Source organism: Macaca fascicularis, chromosome 10 (assembly GCF_037993035.2).
Source record: "Macaca fascicularis isolate 582-1 chromosome 10, T2T-MFA8v1.1".
In the NCBI taxonomy this organism is placed as follows: domain Eukaryota; kingdom Metazoa; phylum Chordata; class Mammalia; order Primates; family Cercopithecidae; genus Macaca; species Macaca fascicularis.
In genome coordinates, this window is record NC_088384.1 from 1,730,510 (window position 1) to 1,755,641 (window position 25,132).

Sequence of the window (25,132 nt, forward strand, 5' to 3'; positions counted from 1 at the left end):
GGTACCCCCACCTCTGGGTCCCCCACTCCCGGCCGGTCCCCCGGCCTCAGGGTCCCCCATTCCCGGACGGTGGTACCCCCTGCCTCAGGGTCCCCCACTCCCGGGCCGTCCCCCCGCCTCAGCGACCCCACCCCGGGCCAATGCCCTTCTGCCTCAGGGCCCCCGACTCCCGGCTGCTCCCCAACTGCCTCGGGTCCCCCACTCCTAGGCCTGTCCCCCTGCCTCAGGGCCCCTCATTCTCCATCCTCCTGACCTCCTCAGGGACCCTCTGGCCCGGTCCTCCCTAACTCAAGGGCCCCCACTCTCCATCCTCCCGACCCCCCACTCCCAGCCCGGTCCCTGCCGCCTCAGGGTCCCCACTTGGCCCCAGCTCCTCGCGACGCCCCCTCCCCCGCGCGCCGCTGAGGCGGCGGAGTCCGCGCGTCATGGCGGCGGCGGGCGGGGCGCGTCTCGCACGCAGCGCGCCGGGCGGAGCGCTCGCCGCATTGTTTGCTTCGCTGGGGAGCGAGCGAGCGACCCGGCCCTGGCGTCCGAGCCAGCCCCGCGTCCCGCGCCCGCCGCCCGCCGCCCGCGCCCGCCGGCCGGGCCCCCCGAGCCGGGCCTCCAGCCGGGCCCCGAGCCCGCGCCGCGCGAGCCGCCGCCCGAGAGTCCGCGGCCGCCGCTGCCGGGCCCGGAGCCGCCGCGGCCGAGAGGAGCCCGCGCCCAGGAGCGGCGGCGGGGCCCGGCCTGCGCGGCCGTTGGCGGAGGAGCCGCGGGCGCCATTAGCGCCGCCTCGGCCGCGCCGGCCCCCGCGCCCGCCCGCTTGCCGGGCTCCCGCGGCCGCGGCGCCCCGAAGGTGAGTGGGCGGAGGCCTGGCCGTGGAGGCCTCCCCGCCGCCTCGCGGGCCGCCCGGGCCTCCCGGGCCGCCGCCTCCGCCTCGGCCCGGCCTCTCGGGGTTGTGGTGCCGACGCCATGTTTGGCGGCGGCGGCGGCGGCGGCTCCGCATTGTCCGCGGACCGGGAGCCCGGGATGCCGGGGAGGCCGGGCGGGGAGACCGGGGAGTTCGGGCCGGGCGGCCGGGGAGACAGGCAGGGAGCCTGGGAGGCCGGGCGGGGAGACCGGGGAGGTCAGGCCGGGGAGTCGAGGGAGGCCGAGTCGGGCTATGGGTCTCGGCGGCCTGGGCCGCGGCGCCCGCCCGGAGTCCGCGCTCGAGTCGGGTCGGGCCTCGGGCAGCCGCCGAGCCGGCCGGGCCGCCCCTTATGTAACAGACAGGCCGGCCGAGCTCTGCCCAGACGGGAACTCCCTGTGAGCAGGGACGCGCCCCGAGATCGCCCAGGAGCCGCGCGGCCTGCGGCGGCCGGGCTGGAGAACCGGCGCCGCCGCCTCCCCGGGCGTTTGCAGGGAGACGCCTCGCGACGAACGCGAGGCTTCCCCGGGCCTTTTAAACGAGTGACACGATTGAAGCGCAGTTCACGGGAAACGCGGCTGTTGTGAGCGGACGCGGGAGTTCTGAGAATCCTCAGCAGCAGGAGCCCCTGCCCCGCGGGGTGCGGGCCCGTCCCCCAGAAAGCGCGGCCGTCCGGGTCTGTTTTTGAGGGTCGGTCGCCAGGTGGTTGTGTAGTTAGTGGAATCGGCGGAGGTTTTTGTTTGCCTGGCCCAGCGCCGTCCCGAGTGCCGTGTGCTTCACACAACTTCGCACAGCTCAGCGGCCGCGGCTCCCGTGGCCTTTAGGGAGCGGCCCGGCGCGTGGTCGGCTTCTCCCTGGGCGGGCGGTGGGAAGAGGGAAGCGGCCGTCTTGTGGGCAGCAGCCTTCCCTGCTTTTGGCCCGCAGAGCTCTTCAGGATGTACTTAAGGGAATTATTCCTTGAGAAGCGACGTGTGTGCCTCCGCGGATCCCTCCCCGTGGAAATGCGTGTCCCAGCACGGACAGAACCGGCCCAGGGGGGAAGCGGGGAAGCAGGGAAGGGCGTGGGTCGCCCTGCGCTGCCGAGGGTCTACTCTCCCCGGGTCCCAGTTCCGTGTTGAGAGCTGCTGTGGCCGTGAAGCCTTCGGTTCAGTTCTCCCCCTTGTAGAAAGTGTTGAGATGAAGAGCTTCGCGGCTCCCTGGGAGAGAGTGGGTTTCCGGGGGCTGCTTGTCGTTAGGGCGACTCAGGACTTTGCTGTCGAGGGAAAATTACAGGTTCGTTTCTGATCTGGTGAGTAACCAACTGTTGCTTCTGCCCCACCTCAGTAATGACGCGTGTCGCCGTCCCGGGTGCACTAGGGTAGCTCTCTGCAGGCTGTGGTGTCACCTCTGCAGGGCTCCCAGGGCCGGCTGGGCTGTACTGACAGCTCTCCAGGAATCCAGGGTTGAGTGGGTACCTGGAGGCCCTAGAAATGCAAGGGGGCTGAGGTTTGGCTGACCACATTTTCTCTCCTGTCCTCTCTGTAGGTAATTGCAATCTAGTTTCAACATACAATGAGGATTTCTGTCTGATACAGGGAAAGATACACGGTGGCTGGAGGGTCTGTCTTAAGAAGTGCCCTTGAAGTCGGCTGGGATTTCCTTTCGGGACTCACAGAGGGAAGCCTGCTCCCTGAGGGCTTTTTCTGAGGCCCAGTAGATCTAGGCCCAGGGTGAGGCTCTGAAGCCAGGCTGCTGCGGGTGCCCCTGCTCCCCCTGGGCCCCGAGGCCAGGCGTCCCTGACCTTGCAGGGCTAGATGCAGAGTGGGCCTTGGGCTTCAGCTGAGAATATTTGTTTTGCGAGTCAGTCACTGAAAAATCATTTTGCTTCCTGTCAGTGAAGTGTGGCGCTTTGGAGGGAGGCACTGCCCGGCGGGTGGTGGTCTTCACTGGAGGTGCCCACACACGAGGCACCCCGGGGACAGCTGGGAACAGACACAGTCCGTGGTGTTCGAACAGCAGAGGCCTCTGCCACAAGGAGCTGGAGGTATGGGTGGCAGCTCACTGATTTTGCCCATCTCTGGAACGGCAAATTCTCCTAAATCTCTGTGACCAAGTCTTCAGGCACCTGAGCCAGCGCTGGCAACCCTCCTGGTGAGGGTCTCTGCAAGCTTCTAGGGGGTCCTGGGGGCCGCCCCTCGCTGTGTAGCCTGAGCAGAGTGTCTACCTTCACGTGTGCCGGGGAGAACAGAGAGATGCCCTTTGGTGTATTGCACGTATCCGGATTCGCTCGGAAAGGAGGAGGACATGGCCAGCACCATTGTCTCACTGGGGCTTGAGGAGTGCCCCTGAGGGGAAGCGGCAGGTTGACTCGGCCTGTGGGTGTTTCCATGGTGGTCACTGTCAAGGCTCTGCAGAAGTGGGGTTAGGGCCTCCCAGGGGCGAAGACTGTCCCCTCAGACCAGTACAGGGCTCCCCTGTTGGTCCCCTGTGCTGTGGTGTGCGTGTGGAGGGCCTGTCTATAGAGCATGGACAGACTGTGGTCTGTCTCCTACCCCTAGCCCAGCAGGAATGCTGCAAGGACCGTGGTGACTTTGGGCTCATGTGGGTGCTCTCCTGGGAGCAGTGGGGAGGGGAAGAGTGGTTTAGGGGGAGTATCCGATAGGACCAGGTAGCCACTGAGCATGCCTCTCTGGTGGGCATAGCCTCTGTGTCTGGTGGGGTCCAGCCCTATATGTGGACTTCCTGGGGGATCGCCTGCATGCCAGGAAAGTCCAGCTGTGGGCTCTGGGCCAGACCCCTCCTTCTTGGGGAGCATTTCTGTGGTCTCCGCAGCCTGTTGGTGTGGTCTGAGAGGGGACTGGTGTGTAGTGATAGGGATGCAGGTGCTCAGGAGGGCTCCTCAGGCTGCCTCTCTGCCTATTACCGCTGTTCTCTCCCTGGTCCTGGGGAGTTGCTTGGGCCTGGATGCGTGATTTTTGACACCTTGGAAAGAAGTTAGTTGTGAGTTTTGCTTTGATTGGGTTTTGAGCTGGTGAGCTAGATCTGCCCAAGCGTACTTTTGCAGCTTTCTCGAGTCTTTGGTCACCCTGCATAGAATTAACTTTATCTTTGCCTTTATTTTAGGTAATCATTACCAAATGAGGAGGAAAGGACGATGTCATCGAGGCTCTGCAGCGAGGCATCCTTCCTCCCCGTGCAGTGTTAAACACTCCCCCACGCGAGAAACGCTGACCTACGCTCAAGCTCAAAGGATGGTAGAGATAGAAATTGAAGGGCGCTTGCACAGGATCAGTATTTTTGATCCCCTGGAGATCATATTAGAAGATGACCTCACGGCTCAAGAGATGAGTGAATGCAACAGCAATAAGGAAAACAGCGAGCGGCCCCCTGTCTGCTTAAGAACTAAGCGTCACAAAAACAACAGAGTCAAAAAGAAAAATGAAGCCCTCCCCAGCGCCCACGGCACGCCGGCCTCGGCCAGCGCCCTTCCAGAGCCCAAGGTGCGCATCGTGGAGTACAGCCCTCCATCCGCCCCCAGGAGGCCTCCGGTGTACTACAAGTTCATCGAGAAGTCGGCCGAGGAACTGGACAACGAGGTGGAGTACGACATGGATGAGGAGGACTACGCCTGGCTGGAGATCATCAACGAGAAGCGCAAGGGCGACTGCGTCCCCGCCGTGTCGCAGAGCATGTTTGAGTTCCTGATGGACCGCTTCGAGAAGGAGTCGCACTGCGAGAACCAGAAGCAGGGCGAGCAGCAGTCTCTGATCGATGAGGACGCCGTGTGCTGCATCTGCATGGACGGGGAGTGCCAGAACAGCAACGTGATCCTCTTCTGCGACATGTGCAACCTGGCTGTGCACCAGGAGTGCTACGGGGTGCCCTACATCCCCGAGGGCCAGTGGCTCTGCCGCCACTGCCTGCAGTCCCGGGCCCGGCCCGCCGACTGTGTGCTGTGCCCCAACAAGGGTGGTGCCTTCAAAAAGACAGATGACGACCGCTGGGGTCACGTGGTGTGTGCCCTGTGGATCCCAGAGGTCGGCTTTGCCAACACGGTGTTCATCGAGCCCATTGACGGGGTGAGGAACATTCCCCCAGCCCGGTGGAAACTGACATGCTACCTCTGTAAGCAGAAGGGCGTGGGTGCCTGCATCCAGTGCCACAAAGCAAACTGCTACACAGCATTCCATGTGACGTGTGCCCAGAAGGCTGGCCTGTACATGAAAATGGAGCCCGTGAAGGAACTGACTGGTGGTGGCACCACCTTCTCCGTCAGAAAGACCGCTTACTGTGATGTCCACACACCTCCAGGCTGCACCCGGAGGCCTCTGAATATTTACGGGGATGTCGAAATGAAAAATGGCGTCTGTCGAAAAGACAGCTCGGTCAAAACGGTCAGGTCCACATCCAAGGTCAGGAAGAAGGCAAAAAAGGCTAAGAAGGCTCTGGCTGAGCCCTGCGCGGTCCTGCCGACTGTGTGCGCTCCTTACATACCCCCGCAGAGGTAAGCGTGTCCAAGCATTGGGTCCACAAGGAGCCTGCAGTGCAGGACCCTGGGAGGACGCAGGCACAACCTGCAGGGCCCGTGCTGGGTGATCGTTGCGCTTCCTGTTGGCGCAGCTTCCTGATATTCCCCTGAAGTGTGGTTCTGCTTGTTTACCACGTCTTTTTGGGGAATAGATGTTGTAAAAGATTTTAGTCTGTAGGCTTGGAATGATCTATAGTTTTCTAGATTTTTTTTTGAGATGGAGTTTTCGCTTTGTCACCCAGGCTGGAGTGTAGTGGTGCAATCTCGGCTCTCTGCAACCCCCGCCTCCTGGGTTCAAGCAATTCTCCTGCTTCAGCCTCCTGAGTAGCTGGGACTACAGGCATGTACCACCATGCCTGACAAATTTTTTTTTTTTTTTTGAAACGGAATCTTGCTTTGTCGCCCAGGCTGAAGTGCAGTGGTGCAATCTCGGCTCACTGCAAGCTCTGTGTCCTGGGTTCACGCCATTCTCCTGCCTCAGCCTCCCGAGTAGCTGGGACTACAGGCACCCGCCACCACGCCTGGCTAATTTTTTGTATTTTTGGTAGAGACGGGGTTTCACCATGTTAGCCAGAATGGTCTCGATCTCCTGACCTCGTGAGCCGCCCGCCTCGGCCTCCCAAAGTGTTGTGATTACAGGCGTGAGCCATTGCGCTCGGCAAATTTTTGTATTTTTAAAATAGAGACAGGGTTTCACCATGTTGGCTAGGCTGGTCTCAAACGCCTGACCTCAAGTGATCTGCCCACCTTGGCTTCCCAAAGTGCTGGAATTATAGCACTTGCTCAGCTTTTTTTTTTTTTTTTCTCTATTTTCAATGGGGTTTTTCTCTGTTGCCCAGGCTGGAGTGTAGTGGCATGATCTCAGCTCACTGCAATCTCTGCTGCCAGCTTCCAGCAATTCTTATGCCTCAGCCTCCCGAATAGCTGGGACTATAGGCGTATGCTCCTATGCCCAGCTAATTTTTGTATTTTTAGTAGAGGTGGGGTTTCACCATGTTGCCCAGCGTGGTCTGGAACTCCTGAGCTCAGGCAGTCTGCCCACCTCTGCATCCCAAAGTGCTAGGACTACAGACGTGAGCCACCACGCCCAGCCAAGGGTGAAGATTTTTAAGAATTTCAGTGACTAAACTTTAAGAAGGAATGAAGCCAACACAGAAACTCTGTATGACTTTCAACCTGAGGGGCTCTGGCCTGGGCTTCCCAGTGACTTTGGCATCGGGACATCCACTGCTGTGGCGTTGGCCCCGTTTCCCGTGCTGTGCCCCCAACTTGCTGCAGATGCCCTGAGGACAGGGTGGCCAAACAAGGGGAGAAGCTGTGAGCACAGACGGGGCCTGCTGGTCAACAGGGCGGGGAGAGCCAGCCTAGTGCTGAGCTTGCAGCTTGGCTGGGGGAGATGCCTGGAGCCCCAGTACCACACAGACCTTCCAGGACTGCTGGGGGTCAGCGAGCAGGACCCTCTGAGGTGTCAGACCTGCTCCACATGTGAGGGGAGGGCAGCACAGGTGGGACGCATGCAGGCTGAGCTGCATTGGATGGTGAGGCTGGGAAGTTGCAGTGAGCTGAGATTGTGCTGCTGCACTCCAGCCTGGGTGACAGAGTGAGACTCCGTCTCAAAAAAAAAAAAAAAAAAAGTTTTAAGTGATTTTTGTTAATATTACTCTACTTTGCCAAAGTGAAGTGCAGTTTCATTTCACAGAGCTGTAAATACTCAGAGAATGAGTCAGTTCAGACAGAATGAACAAAAAATGCTCATAATCCTTCCCATCCAGAGAAAACCCCTGTGAAAACCAAGGTGTTTATCTTTGTAAATTAATCTGACTTTGAAGAGATGGTTTTGCTTGGATTTCTACCTATGAGTCAAAAAGTCTAGGGTTTGTATTAAGAGCTTCTGTATAAGAGGTCTAAAAATTTCAGCTTTACTGAAATTGAAGCAAAATAAACAAAATGTGATCTAACAAAATGAAGAGCCGAAAGTCTGAAGTGCTCCCTTCCCTGGCCAGTACCAGATGATGACCTGCTCTGGGAGAGGCAGGGCCTGGCCGGGCCCCACGCCCTATTCTTTGGCTGCTGGTGTTGGGTAAGCAGGACTGTTTGCAGGACGCAGCGTTTGCATGCAGAGACGCGGGGGCCTGAAGTGGCCAGGGCTGATTGAGAAGAAAACTCGTGCTTTGGACCTAAATATTTGAAAGCAGGTGTTGGAGCTAGACCACGTACTATGTGGTTCTGTTCTTTTCCTAACTTAGGAATAAACTATTATTTTAGCTTTGAGTAGAGAGAGAGAAACAAACCTGGACAAGTGTTCTTGGCCGCAGTCTCTGCAGTCTGGGTTTCCCAGTCTCCAGGAGATGCTGGTGCTTCAGGCCACCTTGCCACCAGTGGAGGAGCTCCCAGTGCTCCTGGCCTGTTGGCACCATGGTGCTGGACCCATCTCTGGGGTGGTTGTGAGGGGCAGCCTCTTAACACAGTACTGACTGCTGCCTGAAACCAGGTTTATAGCCTTGCTGTGGCCTAAGAGGCAGCTGATCTGGCAGCCCTGTTCTTAGGCCCTGGGCACTACCCTGGGTGCATGTAGGAAGCCTCAGCTGTGCATTTGAATTTTTTTTTTTTTTTTTTGAGACGGAGTCTCGCTCTGTCGCCCAGGCTGGAGTGCAGTGGCCGGATCTCAGCTCACTGCAAGCTCCGCCCCCCGGGTTTACGCCATTCTCCTGCCTCAGCCTCCCGAGTAGCTGGGACTACAGGCGCCCGCCACCTCGCCCGGCTAGTTTTTTGTATTTTTTTTTTTTTTTTTTGAGACGGAGTCTCACGCTGTTGCCCAGGCTGGAGTGCAGTGGCGCAATCTCGGCTCACTGCAAGCTCCGCCTCCCGGGTTCCCGCCATTCTCCTGCCTCAGCCTCCCGAGTAGCTGGGACTGCAGGCGCCCGCCACCGCGCCCGGCTAATTTTTTGTATTTTTAGTAGAGACGGGGTTTCACTGTGGTCTCGATCTCCTGACCTTGTGATCCGCCCGCCTCGGCCTCCCAAAGTGCTGGGATTACAGGCTGGAGCCACCGCGCCCGGCCATTTTTTTGTATTTTTAGTAGAGATGGGGTTTCACCGTGTTAGCCAGGATATTCTCGATCTCCTGACCTCGTGATCCGCCCGACTCGGCCTCCCAAAGTGCTGGGGTTACAGGCTTGAGCCACCGCGCCCGGCCGCTGTGCATTTGAATTTTGTGTAGATGAGGGTGAAGCTTCTTACTTGTTTTTTATTTTGTGTTTAGAGACAGGGTCTTGTTCTGTTGCCCATGTTGGAGTGCAGTGGCGTGATCATGGCTCACTGTAGCCTCAAACTCTTAGACTCAAGCGATCTTCCCGCCTCAGCCTCCTCCCATCCTCAGCTGGGACTACAGGCACGAGCCACTGTGCCTGGCCCATGGTGAAGCTTCTCGATGTGCAGCTGTTGGCAGGGATGCTGAGTCTAGTTGGTTAGGGTGTGCACTAACCCATGGCTCTGGGGTAGGGCCTGTCTAGAGCTTCAGGCCAGCCAGGCACACTGGAAGAGGATGTGACCCCATCTAAGCAATGTTTTGGAGATTTTAGAGAAAGGGGATCTTGCTTATTCCCTGTGGACAGAACAGAATCTGCCTTTAGGGACTGACTGCTTTTATTTATTTTTATTTTTGGAGACAGAGGCTCGCTTTGTTGCCCAGGCTGGAGTGCAGTGCCATCCGTGATGTCAGCTCACTGCAACCTCTGCCTCCTGGGTTCAAGGGTTCAACCTCTGCCTCAGCCTCCCTAGTAGCTAGGATTACAGGCACGTGCCACCACACCCGGCCCATTTTTGTATTTTTAGTAGAGACAGGGTTTCACCATATTGGCCAGGATGGTCTCGAACTGCTGACCTCAGGTGATCCACCCGCCTCGGCCTTCCAAAGTGCTGGGATTACAGGTGTGAGCCGCTGCACCAGGCTAAAAAAGATAGTTTTTTAAAAAGACAGCAGTAAATAAACACTTTGAAAAACAGGCAGGGCTGGGTGCGTGATTCACGCCTGTAATCCCAGCACTTTGGGAGGTGCTGAGGTGGGCAGATCACAAGGTCAGGAGTTCGAGACTAGCCTGGCTAACATGGTGAAACCCCATCTGTACTAAAAATATAAAAATTAGCCAGGCGTGGTGGTGCACACCTGTAATCCCAGCTGTTCAGGAGGCTGAAGCAGGAGAATCTCTTGAACAGAGTCCTGCTCTTTTGCTCAGACTGGGGTGAAGTGGCATGATCATGACTTACTACAGCCTCAACCTCCTGGGCTCAAGCGACTCCCTCACCTCAGCCTCCTGAGTAGCTGGGACCACAGGCGTTTGCCACCACGTCCTGCTAATGTTTTTATTTTTTGGTGAGATGGGGTTTAGGTTGGTCTTGAACTCCTGGGCTCAAGTGATCTGCCTACCTTGGCTTCCCAAAGTGCTGGGATTACAGGTGTGAGCCACCATGCCAGACCTTACATTGATTTATTGTTATTTTTTCTTTTCTGTTCATCTCTCTTTTTTTTTTGAGATGGAGTCTCACTCTGTTGCCCAGGCTGGAGTGCAATGGCATGATCTCGGCTCACTGCAGCCTCCACCTCCCAGGTTCAAGCGATCCTTGTGCCTCAGCCTCCCGAGTAGCTAGGACTACAGGTGTGAGCCACGGTGCCTGGCTAATTTTTGTATTTTTAGTAGAGTTGGGGTTTCACCATGTTGCCCAGGATGGTCTCAAACTAGTGACTTCCGGTGATCCGCCCGCGTCGGCCTCCCAAAGTGCTGGGATTACAGGCGTGAACCATCGCGCCTGGCCCTATTTTTTCTTCTCACTGCCTCTCTCCAGCATACATCAGTTTTTGTTAACAGGGATTGAGCTGCTTCTGTAGAGGATGGCATTTTGTCTTTAGCATTAAAGGAAAAGAGAAAGTCTTTTCCATCTGCACCAGTTTGAAATTAGGGCTTCCTTAACATGAATTGCTGCAGGACTCATTCACATGAGGGTTCATACGTGCAGTGAAAAGACGAACAGGGTTTCATGGTCACTGTTTTTGGTTAATTGCATGAAATGAGGGATAAATACACGCATAATCTGTTTAACAAAACTCCTAGGTTCATCAGCATGCAAAATAGAAAGTGTCTTAAAAGAGACTGTGATCAGCAGGCAGACAGCCTGTGTTGGTTTGTTTCCTCTGACTGCTTCAGATCTTCTAGAGGAGCTCTTCTACTAAGAGAGCCTGAACTTCTGACCTCATGGACAGGAACCTCAGATAGGCAAGGCTTTCTGAAGGTGCTCCTCCTACCTTCATTCAAATGAGGTGTTCCTCCCGCCTTCACCCTGATAGGGCACTCCTCCCGCCTTCACCCTGATAGGGCGTTCCTCCCGCCTTCACCCTGATAGGGTGTTCCTCCTGCCTTCACTGGGGACTTTTTATTTTTAGTTTAAAAGGATCAACTGGTCTTGGTCAGCCTTAGGAAGGGAAGCATCAGTCAGGTGAAAATGCGCGGCGAACTTTAAATACCTAGCTGCTTCTCATCATGCATTTAAGTTTGATTGACTTCAGCTGTTAGAGAAGTTCACTGGGTGCGGTGGCTCGGGTTAGTAATCCTAACACTGGAAGGCTGAGGTGGGTGGACTGCTTGAGCCCAGGAGTTCGAGCCTGCAGTGAGCTGTGATCGCACCTTTGTATTCCAGCCCGGGCGACAGAGGGAGACCCTGTCTCTAAAGGGTTTTGCATGGTTATCCAGAGCAGTCTCTTGAGTTTTGGTTCTCCTTGACACAGCTGCATTTGGAGATCCTCTGTGTGAGGCATGTTTAGAGAAAGAGAAACACTGATCCCTGGAATTGATATTCTTCCAAGAAATCTTAGTCTTGTTGGTAAAGGCAGTCCTCAGATGGTACTGGTCCCTTTGTTAGTGGTGAGCCTACAGAGATGGTGCCTGGTGTGCAGAGCGATGTGGTTGGATGGAGGTGAACAGAGCTGTTCGGGGCCCCTGGGCCGCCTGCTGGTCCTAGCCCATCACCGCCAGTCGTTCAGCAGACAGGTCCCCCAGCTGATCGTTTGAGCTTGGAGTTGGCACACATTATGGAGTTCGTCTGGATCTCCTGTCTTGGATTTGATATGAAGATTAGTTGGTCCATCCCGTGTCCTAGTAGATGTTTTTAGCAGGTGGTCTGAACTTGAACTATCTCACGTGAAGAAAGTTCCTTCTGGTGCCTCTTTTAATTTCTTTTTGTCTTCATGAACAGTCGTGCACCCCTAGCGCCATCCTTTTGAGCTCCCCAAGGCCTCTGCCAGACACATCGCTCCAGGGATGACTCCTCAACCCACTGTGCCGTCACCACTGGCTCTGCACCCCTTCTGAGCCATTCCTGGAGCTTGAGGCACTGCGAGATCAGGGGAAAAGGGTCAGCATGGCAAGGACAGATGGCTGCCTATAAGCTGGGGTCATTGAGCGGCTTTTGGACTTGCTGGAAGTCGGTGGGAACCCCCAAAATGAGTCCCTGTGGGGTGTCTGAAATGGTGGCAGAACGGGCAAGAATGGGGTCCGGCAGTTCTCTCCCCTCAGGTCCTGGCGGATGGATAGCAAAGTCCTGTGTAGACACGGTCACCCACAGGTGGTGTATGCCGGCCGCTAAGGGCCTTGGGTGGCGGGCCTCAGTCCCCACAGTCCAGAGAGTGCCTGTCTGCCATTCCCTGCCCGGTAGGCACCTGGGGCCCTGGAATTCAGAAGGCTGCTGGCCCTTTTTTCCTACCCGGACTCGCTTACCACACTGTTGGAGGCCACCTGGCCCTAGTCTTTTTGTGATTTTATAGAGACAGGGTCTCACTGTGTTGTCCAGGCTGATCTTGAATTCCTGGGCTTAAGCAATCCTCCTGCCTAGGCCTCCCAAAGTGTTGAGATTACAGGCGTGAGCCACCTCGCCCAGCCCCGGCCTTAGTCTCTAGTCTGTTTGATGCTGGAGGGTAGTAATGTTGACTCTGGAATAAAGATGTCACTATTCTGGAACGTTTTCTGGGGTCACTGTTGGGAGGCATTGTCTCCCTTGGGCTCTTGCTGCAGCCCCAGGCTGTTGAGCTGCACAGCTGTCCTCAGAGGGTGGGGAAGCTGTTCTGTCTTGGGGGCATGGAGTCTGCTAGGTAGGCCCTGTGAGGATCCCAGCTGTCACCTGGTGGGCACCTGCAGAGGTTTGGTTTTGTTCTTTTAATCGAGGCGGGGTCTTGCTCTGTCACCCAGGCTGGAGTGAAGGGGCACAATTGTAGCTCACTGCAGCCTTGAACTCCTGGGCCCAAGTGGTCCTCAGCCTCCCAAAGTGCTAGGGTTACAGGTTAGAGCCACCGGGCGGGGCCCCCTTTGGCTTGTGTTTTTAAGTCTTTTTTTTCTCCATATTTCTGGCTGTTAATTTTGTTTTATAAAAGTTCTGGCTCAGTGCCCCCTGGGGGAGCCCTGTGTGGGCACCTCCCGGGCAGTGTGGGTGCATGAGTTGGTTGCTGCGGGTGGCACTGGGAGGCCCTGTGTAGGCACCTCCCGGGCAGTGTGGGTGCATGAGTTGGCTGCTGTGGGTGGCACTGGGAGGCATGGCAGGGGCACTGAGGCCACAGGTGGCAGCTCCCTGTGCTTGACCTACATCAGGTCTAGAGTAGTGGGCACTCGGGAAGGAAGCACCAGGACGACACATTGGAAGGAGGAGCTGCAGGGCAGGGCCAGCCAGTGCTTGGGAGCCCGGGAGGGCACCTGGGTGGACGCAGTCTGCGGGAGCACTTGCTCTCCTGTGTGAGGAACAGACCTGAATGCCGTTTGAAACACTGGACCCATTCCTGCCCTCCTGTGACTTTGTTGGTTTTCTGGGTTTTAGTGCAGATTGTAGCTGGCAGCTCACGATGGAGCTCTTCCCGGTGCAGGCTGACAGGCGGGAGGGATTCTCCTCTACTGAAATGGATGTTACTGTATCTGGGAACAGATTTTTTTCTTTTCTTTTTCTTTTTCTTTTTTTTTTTTGAGACGGAGTCTTATTCTGTCACCCAAGCTGGAGTGCAGTGGCGCAATCTCAGCTCACTGCAACCTCTGCCTCCCAGGCTCAAGCGATTCTCCTGCCTCAGCCTCCCAAGTAGCTGGGATTACAGGTGCCTGTTACCGTGCCTGGCTAATTTTTGTATTTTTAGTGGAGATGGGGTTTCATCACGTTGGCCAGGCTGGTCTTGAACTCTTGACTGACCTCAGGTAATCCGCCTGCCTTAGCCTCCCAAAGTGTTGGGATTACAGACATAAGCCACTGTGCCCGGCCTAGATTTGTTTTGATTGAAAAAGCTGAAGCAAATAAAAATTGTGCTGGGGAGAATGGAGTGCTCACAGGATGGGCTGTATTTCTCACTGGCCTCACCACACCTTCCTCTGCACTCTCACACTCTGACTCTCCTAAAGATGCTGACATTTCCTGAACTAAAGCTAGCATTTCACAGAGCAGGGCCATGGGCCATGGACCACAGTCACCTGGCCATTTAGACAGCTCTGCCCTGCCCCCCACAACTTGGGTACCCAACCATGTCATTCCCACCCCTAGCTTTGTGGGGCACCGTTCTGCTGGGCCTAGTTCTCTTTCCTGAAGCACCCCAGGCATGCAGAGGATGTTCTCAGCAGAGGGGAGACACCACAGTGTAGCTGACTTCTGTCTCTCTTCACTTTCACCATATTTACTTACTTTTGGCAGAAGTAGGGTTGAACATTTATGTGAAGTTTTCTTTACTACTGGGGACAGCGGGGCAGATTCCTGCCGCACATTCTCGCCTCTGCTCCAGCCTGGGTGCTACCTGGGTGGGGGCGGGGGGAGTGCAGCTGTTTTGAGGTACTCCGAGTTCCCACCTGCCGTCGCCGGTGGATGAACTGGCTCATTTCTAGAGCTGCTGGAGGCGGTGGTGGCTTTCCTGAGAGCACCTCCCGGGCTCGGGCTGGTGGGGAGCTTGATTTTACCTTTTTATGTGGAAATAACTTCAAATTTACAAAATATTCACAAAAATAAAGACAGCAGGGACTACCCAGGTGCTCTACATAGAGTTGCCTGTTGCTGGGGCTGCGTCCTTTTGTGCCCTCCCTGCCCCGTCGGAGAGGATCCCAGATGTGGCCCTTCCCCATGCACGTCAGGCGTGTGAAGAGAGCAGGTGTCCCCTGGCGATGGGCAGCAGGCTTGGTGGTGCTCCAGCCTTGGTGCAGGAGTTCCCTGAGGTGAGATTCAGGGCTCTGGCTGGCTGGCCTTTCGTGTTTCCTGAGCGATGGATGTGGGCACGGCGTCCTCCATGTTGCACCGCCCGGCATGGGGTGTGCATGTGTGTCATGCCAGGGCTCTGGGCCTGCTGTGGGGACTGTTGCCCTGCCTGTGCCCTGTATGTTGTGCGCTTGTGCCCGTGGGTGGGTGTATCTTTTCATTTTTAGTGATATCCTTAAAAAATTCTTTTTTAATTTGGAAATCTTTAGAGAGAGCCCCCCCGTTCTTTCACTCAGCTTCAGAAGTTATATGCGCCTGGCCAGCCTCCACTTGCCCGTTCCTTCCATTCCTTTGTTTTGAAGCAAGTCCCGGTAATGAAATTCCATTCATGCACCTGTCAGTGTGTAAAGGTTCTTAAAAGCAACCTTAATTTTATAGTGTCTGATGAACCGAAGTTTGTTAATTTCATTGTACTCCTCAAATTTATCACCCTTTTCCTGCGCGGTGTGTGCATGCTGGGTCTGGTTTTATTTATTTTTATATATGCACATAAATATATTTTAAGAGATGGGGTCTCACTGTATTGCCCAGACTGGTCTGAAACTCCTGGGCTCAAGCGATCTTCTCGCCTTGGTGTCCCAAAGTGCTGGGACTGAGATGTGAACCACCGTGTCTGGCCACCATATTCCTCTATATGATAATTTCTGCCTTTACCTGTTAGCAGTCTAGAAGCATGTGGGATTTCCTTCCTCCCTCCCTCCCTCCCTTCCTTCCTTTCTTTTTTAAACTCTTAATATCCATTGCTTGTGCTATGGGCAAAGGATGTGGCCTGCATGGTACACATTCATTGTTTGATGCTTGTTGAGACTTTATGGCCCAATAGATTATACATTTTTTGTAAATAGTCCATCTGTGCTTGTGAATATGTGTGTTCTTTATTTGATGCAATATTCTATATGAGCTTGTTGGGTCAAATGTATAAATCATGCTTACATTTTTAATGTCTTTAATTTATTTTTGTGTGAATTGGCTTCATTAGGCTTGTAAGTTTAACAGTTCTCATTGTAGCTCCTGGAGGTTTTGTATTTGATATTTTCAAGATGTCCTGTTAGGCGGTGTGTACGCATTGGAATTTGGTTATTTCCTTCGATCATGGTGCAGTAGCCCTCGTAGCCCTTTTACTCCAGTCAAGGTGTTTCTCTGGCCTCAGCTCAGCTGATCGGTCAGCAGTACCCACTTTCTGCTCCTTAGTGTATACGTGGACATTTTCCTTATGTCCAGCTTCAGCTTTGCTGTGGTATTTTAAAACTGGAATTAAAATTTTTTCTTTTTTTTGGAGACGGAGTCTCGTTCTATTGTCCAGGCTGGAGTGCAGTGGTGCAATCTCGGCTCACTACAACCTCCGCCTCCCAGGTTCAAGCGATTCTCCTGCCTCAAGCCTCCCAAGTAGCTGGGATTACAGACACCTGCCACCATGCCTGGCTAATTTTTGTATTTTTAGTAGAGACGGGGTTTCACCATCTTGGTCAGGCTGGTCTTGAACTCCTGACCTCATGATCCACCTGCCTCTGCTTTCCAAAGTCCTGGATTACAGGCGTGAGCCACTGCACCTGGCCTAAAACTGGAATTTTAAATTTTTAACCTGATTGACAAACTCTTCATTAGCAAGTTTAGACTGTTGACTTATGTTGGATTACTGATCTATTTTAGATTTGTTTCCATGATCCTTTTTTTCCCTTTTTCTTTTTTTTTCTTCTGAGATGGAGTCTCGCTGTATTGCCCAGGCTGGAGTGATCTCAGCCCACTGTAGCGTCCGCCTCCCAGGTTCAAGCAGTTCTCCTGCCTCAGTCTCCTGAATAGGATTACAGGCGTGCGCCACCACGCCCGGCTAATTTTTTTGTATTTTTAGTAGAGATGGGGTTTCCCCATGTTGGCCAGGCCGGTCTCGAACTTCTGACTTCGTGATCCGCCCTCCTCAGCTTCCGAAAGTGCTGGGATTACAGGCGGAAGCCACTGCACCCGGCTGCCTTTTTCTTCTGATGTATTGACTCAGATGGTTTTGCTTTTTTTGAGTGGAGGGCATTTTTCCTCCTCTACTGATTTGGAAGGTACACATTCCATTTAACTGTCTGATTTCAAGTTTTTTCAGTATTTTACTGTGGTCACGTACACATAACATAAAATTTATCGTCTTAACCATTGTAAGTGTGTAGTTCAGGGTCATGAAGCACTTTGATAATGCTATGCAGCCTTCGCCACCATCTATTTTCAGAGCCTTTTTGTCTTCCCAGTCTGAAACTCTGTCCCCGTGAAACAGGAACTCCCCATTCCTCCCTCCCTGGCCGCAGGCACCCACCGTTCTACTCCCTGTCTCCATGAATTTGACTCCTCTTCAGTCCCTCACGTAAGTGCAGTCAGGCAGTATTTGTCTTTTTGTGTCTGGCTTATTGCACTGAGCACATTTTCAAAGTTTTTCCATGTCATTGCATGCATTGCAACTTCCTTGCCTTTTAAGGCTGAATAACCGTCTGTATGTGGAGATAAACTTTTGCTTACCCATTCCTTCCTCCATGGGCACTTGGGTTGCTCCCATGTTTTAGCCATTGTGAGTGATGCTGCGAGGAACACGGGTGATAAGTATCTGAGCCCGTTTTCAGTTCTTTTGGGTGTGTACCCAGAAGTGGCATTGCCAGGTCACACGGCATTTCTGTCTTTAAGTTTCTGAGGAGCTACAACACTGTTTTCCACAGTGGCTGCACCTTTTTACGTTCCTGCTTGTGGTGCACAAGAGTTCGGGGTTTCCACATCCTCACCAATGTTTTTTTAATTTTTGTTAGTATTTTTTGGTAGCCATTCTAATGGGTTTGAAGGTAACATCATAGTTTGGATTTGCATTTCTGTGTTTATTGAGCATTTGTACTTTGGAAGAATTGTCTGAGCATTTTAACCAGTTTTGAATTGGGTTGTTTATTTTTTGTTGAGTTTTAGGAATTTCTGGATATTCATCCCTTATCAGATACGTGATTTGAAAATGTTTCCTCCCGTTCACTCTGCGATGTATCTTTATTTATTTATTGATTTATTTTTTTTGAGACGGAGTCTCGCTCTGTCGCCCAGGCTGGAGTGCACTGGCCGGATCTCAGCTCACTGCAAGCTCCGCCTCCCGGGTTTACGCCATTCTCCTGCGTCAGCCTCCCGAGTAGCTGGGACTACAGGCGCCCACCACCTCGCCCGGCTAAGTTTTTGTATTTTTTTTAGTAGAGACGGGGTTTCACCGTGTCAGCCAGGATGGTCTCGATCTCCTGACCTCGTGATCCGCCCGTCTCGGCCTCCCAAAGTGCTGGGATTACAGGCTTGAGCCACCGCGCCCGGCCTGCGATGTATCTTTTAATGCACACATTTTAACATTTGTCATGAAGTCCTGTTTATTTTTCTTTCATTTCCTGTGCCTTTGGTGTCTTATTCAAGAGATCATTGCCAAATCCAGTGTCATGAAGCTTTCCCCTTCTGTTTTAAGAGATTTATAGTTTTAGGTCTTATGTCTAGGTCTTTGATTTTGAGTTAATTTTTATATGTGGAATGAGGCAAGGTCCAACTTCACGTTCTTTTGCATAGCCATATCTACTGGACCCAGTGCCATCTGCTGAAAAGACTGTCTTTTCCCCTCTGAATGGTCTTGGGACCCTTGTCAGTAGTCTATGCTGGATACAGGAGGGTTTGCTTCAGGGTTCTCTGCTATCCCCATGGTCTGTATGTCTGTCCTTTCGTCAGCACCACACTGTTTTGATGACCGTAGCTTTGTGGTAAATTCTGAAGTCAGGAAGCGTGACTTTTCCAGCTTTTTCAAGGTGATTTGGCTGTTGGGGTTTCCTTGAATTTCCATATGAATTTTAGAGTGGATTTTCCTATTTCTGCAAAAGAACTCATTGGTATTTTGATAAGAATTGCATTGGATCCATAGATCACTTTGGGTGGTATTGACATCTTAACAATATCAGTCTTCCAGTCATACATTCCTTAGTGCATTTAGTGGGTCCCATGGTAAAGTGTTTAGATGTCAGCATGTAGACTTGGCTTAACAAAAATCCAAGGAACACTTGATGTTGAAACTCTAGTGACCTCCCCTCGTTTCCAGGGTTCTTTTCCCTATTGTGGGTTCTGACTTGTCTACAATCCTCCCTGAGGTGGGCATCACGGCTGCTGCACCCAGGCCCTCATCTTGCCCGCTCAACCGGCATCTCAGTCCAGCCAGCCCTCAGGGACTTCTTTCTGTGGTTGTCATATGTATGTCTTTGCTTAGTTTTCTCATCTGAGGTCTGTTTCCCCTTAACTCTTCTGTCTGAGTTGGGGTGGGGGCTCATCATCTCAGCTGGGAAGCTGCTGTTCCATGCTCTTCCTCACTCTAATTTTGGGTTTTTCAGCCTCTTGCTCATATGAGCTCCCTCAGCCTCCCAAGTAGCTGGAGTTACAGACGCACACCCCTGTCTCTGGCTCTGAGTTTTTAAAGCATTTTCATCAAAGCCTTTTTTGCTCACAACTCATGGGCTGTTCACATTTCCAGAAGCCCTGACTCTGGAGAAGATGGTGGCTTGTTTATGAAGTTAGAATCTTTTCTCACATCTTTTTTTTTTTTTTTTTGAGACGGAGTCTCGCTGTGTCTCCCAGGCTGGAGTGCACTGGCCGGATCTCAGCTCACTGCAAGCTCCGCCTCCCGGGTTCACGCCATTCTCCTGCCTCAGCCTCCCGAGTAGCTGGGACTACAGGCGCCCGCCACCTCGCCCGGCTAGTTTTTTTTGTATTTTGTAGTAGAGACGGGGTTTCACCGTGTTAGCCAGGATGGTCTCGATCTCCTGACCTCGTGATCCGCCCGTCTCGGCCTCCCAAAGTGCTGGGATTACAGGCTTGAGCCACCGCACCCGGCCTTTTCTCACATCTTAAGGGTCAGAAGAAATAAAAACAATCTTCCCTCCCTCCCTCCCTCCCTCCCTCCCTTCCTTCCTTCCTTTTCTTTCCTTCCTTCTTTCTTTCCTTCCTTCTTTCTTCTTTCTTTCCTTCTTTATTTCTTTCCTTCTTTCTTCTCTTTCCTTTCTTTTTCTTTCCTTTCTTTCCTTTCATTCCTTTCCTTCCTTCTTCTTTCTCTTCTTTTTCTCTCTCTCTCTCGTTCTTCCCTCATGTCTATAATCCCAGCACTTTGGGAGGCTGAGGTGGGTGGATCACTTGAGGCCAGGAGTTCCAGACCAGCTTGGAAAACATAGCAAAACCCCATCTCTACTAAAAATATAAAAATTAGCAGGGTGTGGGCCAGGCGCGGTGGCTCATGCCTGTAATCCCAGCACTTTGGGAGGCTGAGGTGTGCAGATCACGAAGTCAGGAGATCGAGACCATCCTGGCTAACACAGTGAAACCCTGTCTCTACTAAAAGTACAAAAAATTAGCCGGGCATGGTGGCGGGCGCCTATAGTCCCAGCTGTAGGCAGGAGAAGAATGGCATGAACCTGGGAGGCAGAGCTTTCAGTGAGCCGAGATTGCGCCACTGCACTCCAGCCTGGCAACACAGTGAGACTCTGTCAAAAAAAAAAAAAAAAAAAATTAGCTGGGGTGTGGTGGCAGTGCTCCCAGCTACTTGGGAGGCCGAGGTAGGAGAATTGCTTAAACCCAGGAGGCAGAGGTTTCAGTGAGCCGAGATCGCCCCACTGCACTCCAGCCTGGGAGATAGAGTGAGACTCCATCTCTAAAACAAACAACAAATAGGGCCTTGTTCTGTTTGCCCAGGCTGGAGTGCAATGACATGATCTCGGCTCACTGCCACTCTGAATTCCTGGGGACCCAGGAGATCCTCAAGGGATCCTCCCACCTTAGCCTTTTGAGTAGCTGGGACTACAGGTGGCATGCTCCACTGTGCCCGGCTAATTAAAAAAAAATTTGTTTATAGAGATGGGGTCTTGCCATCTTGCCCAGGCTGGCCTTGAACTTGTGGGCTCAAGTGATCCTCCAACCTCGGCCTCTCAGAGTGCTGGGATTTTAGGCGGACCCACTGCGCCTAGCTCAGCCTCTTTTCTTTCTTTTCTTTTCTTTTTTCTTTTCCTTTCTTTTCTTTTCCTTTCTTCTTTCTTTTCCTTCCCTTCCCTTCCCTTCCCTTCCCTTCCCTTCCCTTCCCTTCCCTTCCCTTCCCTTTTCCTTCCCTTTTCCTTCCCTTTCTGATGGAGTCTCACTCTGTCGCCCGGGCTGGAGTGCAGTGGCATGATCTTGGCTCACTGCAACCTTTGCCACCCAGGTTCAAGTGATTCTCCTGCCTCAGTCTCCCGAGTAGCTGCGACTACAGGTGCGTTCACCACGCCTGGCTAATTTTTTGTATATTTAGTAGAGACGGGGTTTCACCATGTTAGCCAGGATGGTCTTGACCACCTGACCTCGTGATCCGCCTGCCTCGGCCTCGCAAGGTGATGGGATTACAGGCATGAGCTACTGTGCCTGGCCTCTGGATGCTTTCTTTATGAGCATATTGTCAAGTAGCATTTCTTTGGATCTTCAAATTGTTAAAAAATACTTCTATCTATATTGCCTCATTTGGTCATTAAAATACCCTGAGGGTATACATGTGTGGAAACATTTGCATTCCTGTTGAGACTCACTGCGGCCAGTAAGTGGCTCACGCCTGTCACTCCAGCACTTTGGGAGGCCGAGGCAGGCGGATCACCTGAGGTCAGGAGTTTGAGACCAGCCTGGCCAACATGGTGAAACCCTGTCTCTGCTAAAAATACAAAAATTAGCTGGGCCTGGTGGCTGGCACATGTAGTCCCAGCTACTTGGGAGGCTGAGGCAGAAGAATCGCTGGAACCCTGGAGGCGGAGGTACTCCAGCCTGGGCAACAGAGTGAGACTCCGTCTCAAAACAAACAAACAAACAAGACTCACTGAACCGGAAGAGTTAAGGGTCGTGCTATTTCCTGCACATGGTTTGCCTCAGTTCAAAGTGGTAAAAACAAACTGCTCCCAAAACAACAGCCCATGAGATGACCAGGTCCAGCCCAGCGCAGCCCAGTCTGCAGAGGAGGAGCCACGTGGGGCTGTGATCGGAGCCCAGTGTCCCAGTGCACCTGCCGACCCCCTCCCCCGCCTCTGGCTTCCTTCCGTTGGCTGTCCTTGGAGGGGTGTGCTTTGTGGGCAGGCGTTTGGTGTCCTGAGCATGCAGACTGCCCTTGGAGTGGTGGGCAGGATTGTTTTAGCCTAAAGGGGTTCCACACCTGCACGGGAGCTCTTGGTGATGGGTCACTCTGGCAAAGTTCCCCCGGCAGGTCACCTGTGAGGAGGCACCTCACGGTCAGTTCTGGGTCTGGTGGGTGTTCTCCTGCAGGCTCCACACTTGAGCCAGGTCCTGCCGGAAGAGGCAGTGTTGGGTGTTCCCTTGGTGGATGAGAGGCGCCGAGGGTCTTGGTGGCTCCGTGTGTCCCCAGGGGCAGCACTTTGCATTTCTTGGGAGACTTGAAGATGGCCGAGGTCATTTTAGTGAGCACAGTGAAACAGCACCTGTCAGTGGCTCATACCTGGAGCTCTCTCTCCTCTTGGAGGTGATGTGGGGACCAGCACCCACCTCTCCCATGGTGTCCGAGTGGATGGGGTCTAGGGTTTTGAACCCGCTGACGCAGATGTGGTTGAAGTCAGCTTGTGTGCAGATGGGGTCATACAGGAAGAATGAAAACTGTCGAAGGCTTTGCTCAGCATGTTTTCTTTTGGATGTTCAATCTGATAAATGTTGTGAATGAGAAGTGGATGAAATCTTTTTTTTTTTTTTTTTTTTTGAGTCAGAGTCTCGCTCTGTCGCCCAGGCTGAGAGTGTAGTCATGCGATTTCGGCTCACTGCAACCTCCACCTTCCAGGTTTAACGGATTCTCCTGCCTCAGCCTCCCAAGTAGCTGGGACTACAGGCGTGCACCACCACATTCCGCTAATATTTTTGTATTTTTGGTAGAGACAGGGTTTCACCATGTTGGCCAGGCTGGTCTCAAACTCCTGGCCTCTAGTGATCTGCCCGCCTCGGCTTCCCAAAGTGCTGGGATTACAGGTAGGAGCCACTGCACCCAACCTAAAAAGTAGATGAAATCTTCAAGTGGTTGGAGATTGTGAATTTTAGCAGCACTAGGGATAGTAGAAATTACACACACGTGTCATGGTTTAGGGAGAAAAAGCATGAACACATGGTTTTATTAGCAGTAACACTGTCATTTCTAGTTTATGTGACGAAACATCTTAATGTACTGCTTCAAAGATAAACTGAGTGTTTATGTTTTAGGTTAAATAGGATTGCGAATCAGGTGGCCATTCAGCGGAAGAAGCAGTTTGTGGAGCGAGCACACAGCTATTGGCTGCTCAAGCGGCTGTCCAGGAACGGTGCCCCCCTGCTGCGGCGGCTCCAGTCCAGCCTGCAGTCTCAGCGAAGCTCACAGCAGGTATGTGGCTCACGGCCCCCACCCTCCAGGGAGAGGGCACTTGGTTCAGGCTGGACGTGGTGCTGCCCCCTGGGTCCAGGCTCCCCATTGGGAAGCCTCGGTCTCGTCCAGCCCCGGACCTGTAGGAGGAGTTAGGTGTGCCCTGGGCCCTGGATCTGTGACTTTGGGGGTGATTCTCATCCATGCCTGTCACTGGGGGATGTTTCTTCGGTTGTGAGTTGTGCTCCCCTGCCCCGCCCCGCCCTACCTGCACACATGCTGATGGGCAGTGACCAGTTCTGGGGGCTGGGGATGCTCAGGGATGTGTTACGCTGTGGCTGCATGAGTGTCCAGGCTGAGGACAGCAGGAGTGGGACCCAGTGAGCACCCGGGCCAGTGGGTGGGGGTCTGTGTGCTGGGCCTGGAGTGTGGGTTTTAGAAATGTGTGAGGAGTGGTTTATTTCGAGGGCCTTGCTCTGAAGGCTGGTTTAGCATGGACTGTGATAGGGTGGGGAGGGCTTGAGAGAGCTGAGAGAGTGGAAGGGAAGGAGCAGTACTTTTCCTTTTTAAAAGAACCAACTCAAACTCTTACATTTTGGTAGTAGGTTTGAGTTTATAGACTCCTCTGATATTGTGAAACAGTTCTGAAAAAATGGGTTTACAGAGTGAAGTAGCTTTTGTGAGATGCACAAAAGTAAATTGAAAACACAAATGGCTCTGCACATGGCCCAGAACCTGCGGCCAGCACCCTCTGCCCACGCTGCCTAGTGAGGAGCCGCTGATTTTTTGGAAGAGCTATCTGCGGCCAGTGTTGCGTGGCCTGAGCACCTCTTGGAATTTCCTCATGGTGCTTTTCACTGCCATCCTGGGCACGAAGCAGAACCATCCTGCTCTGCTGTGAGGTGGCGACTTGCTCAGGGGAAGCTTGAGTCTGCAGGGTTCACAGTTGGGTTCCTGTGCGGTGGCCGGTGCTGTCTCTGCCTTGCAGACTCTGCCCCCGCAGCGTGAGCCCTGTTCAGTCACCTGCTGTGGCTGCCTCGTGCTCCAGGGAATTCAGAGTCTGGCGCTCTGGTCTGGCAGCTGGTGATTTGTGGGTCTGATTTGGTGGTGGGGTCCAGGGTCTTCTGATGGCCTTGGTGTGTCCTGGTTGTGGAGTGTTCTGGGCCTCCTGTGCCGTCTACCTGGGTTGCCCCACTGTGTGTCTGTCCAGGGAACTTGGGGCTCCCCGGACAGTCTGTGAGCCAGTCCCTCTCCAAGTGGGATCCTCACATGGCCACAGAGTTGAGGCTTCAGTGAATGTTTTTTGGCTGTTGAATGAGTTAACTGCATTTTCTGTTCTGTGATGTGACTTTGCTTTCCATCTCTCCTCGTCCTCACCTCGTAGCCTCCAGGGCTCCCAGAAGGAGAGCGCAGTTGGGAGGGTGCTCTAAAGAGGCAGAGTCAGGAAGTGGCTGAGTGGCGGGAAGCTCTGGGGACTGGAGGCATTGGTCTTGGCCCCGCAATGTTGGGGGATGGAAGAGAGGCTTGGCTGGGAGGAAGCTGAGGATTCAGATCTTGGGTCTCATCTTGGGGCTGGACAGGACTCCAGATAAGCCTCAGAGGAGCTGTGAAGGGCGGATTCCATGGGAAGTGGGCGTGGATGTGGCCAGACAGGGGACGTCCAGCGGTGGGACTCTTCATTTCTACTCTCAGGACCTGGGACACGAGGGCCAGGATCCCTGCTGTAGCAGGACACGTGGGCCAGTGGGCAGGGGCCACGGGGACCCAGGCGGCTGGGGGTGGCCTGGGGTGTGGTAGAGCCAGGCAAGGGCAGGGGGAGGGTTGCAAAGAAGAGGTGACCAGCTAGAACCTGCCAGCTGGGCCCCCTCTGCTTCACCACTGCCTGTTAGGCCTCACGTCCTGTTGTGTGCAGAATACGTTTGTAAGGAGGGAGCATCCCCACGGCGCGGCCGGAGCAGCTCTTCCGGCAGAGGGGCGGCTTTGTGAAGACACCTGGGGCAGAAGGAGCTGCCCAGACTTGAGCCACAGCACAGCAGTTGGCGTGGAGAGCCTGGAAGCCTGCCTCTGTGTGGATGGGCTGTTGGGAGAGACTGTGCTTCTTTCTACCTTCTGGCCAG

General features: G+C 53.7%; 1 protein-coding gene across 18 annotated transcripts in view; it reads left to right on the forward strand.

Annotated features, from left to right (window-relative positions):
* Positions 1-482: 482 nt before the first annotated feature.
* BRD1 (bromodomain containing 1) overlaps positions 483-25,132 on the forward strand; it is a 52,368-nt gene continuing 27,718 nt past the window's right edge. For 14 of the 18 annotated variants that reach the window (XR_010578276.1, XM_065521964.1, XM_065521970.1 and 11 more), the window contains exons 1-3: positions 483-835; positions 3,989-5,369; positions 22,880-23,036. Coding sequence is in view for 17 of the 18 variants with exons in the window: in XM_065521964.1 (XP_065378036.1) it covers positions 4,003-5,369; positions 22,880-23,036 (1,524 nt within the window). In the remaining variant the exon portion in view is untranslated. Of the gene's footprint in view, positions 836-933; positions 2,596-3,988; positions 5,370-14,211; positions 14,611-16,669; positions 16,995-22,879; positions 23,037-25,132 lie in introns of those variants that run through there. The other 4 variants (XM_065521965.2, XM_065521971.2, XM_074003498.1 and 1 more) reach the window with 3 other exon arrangements.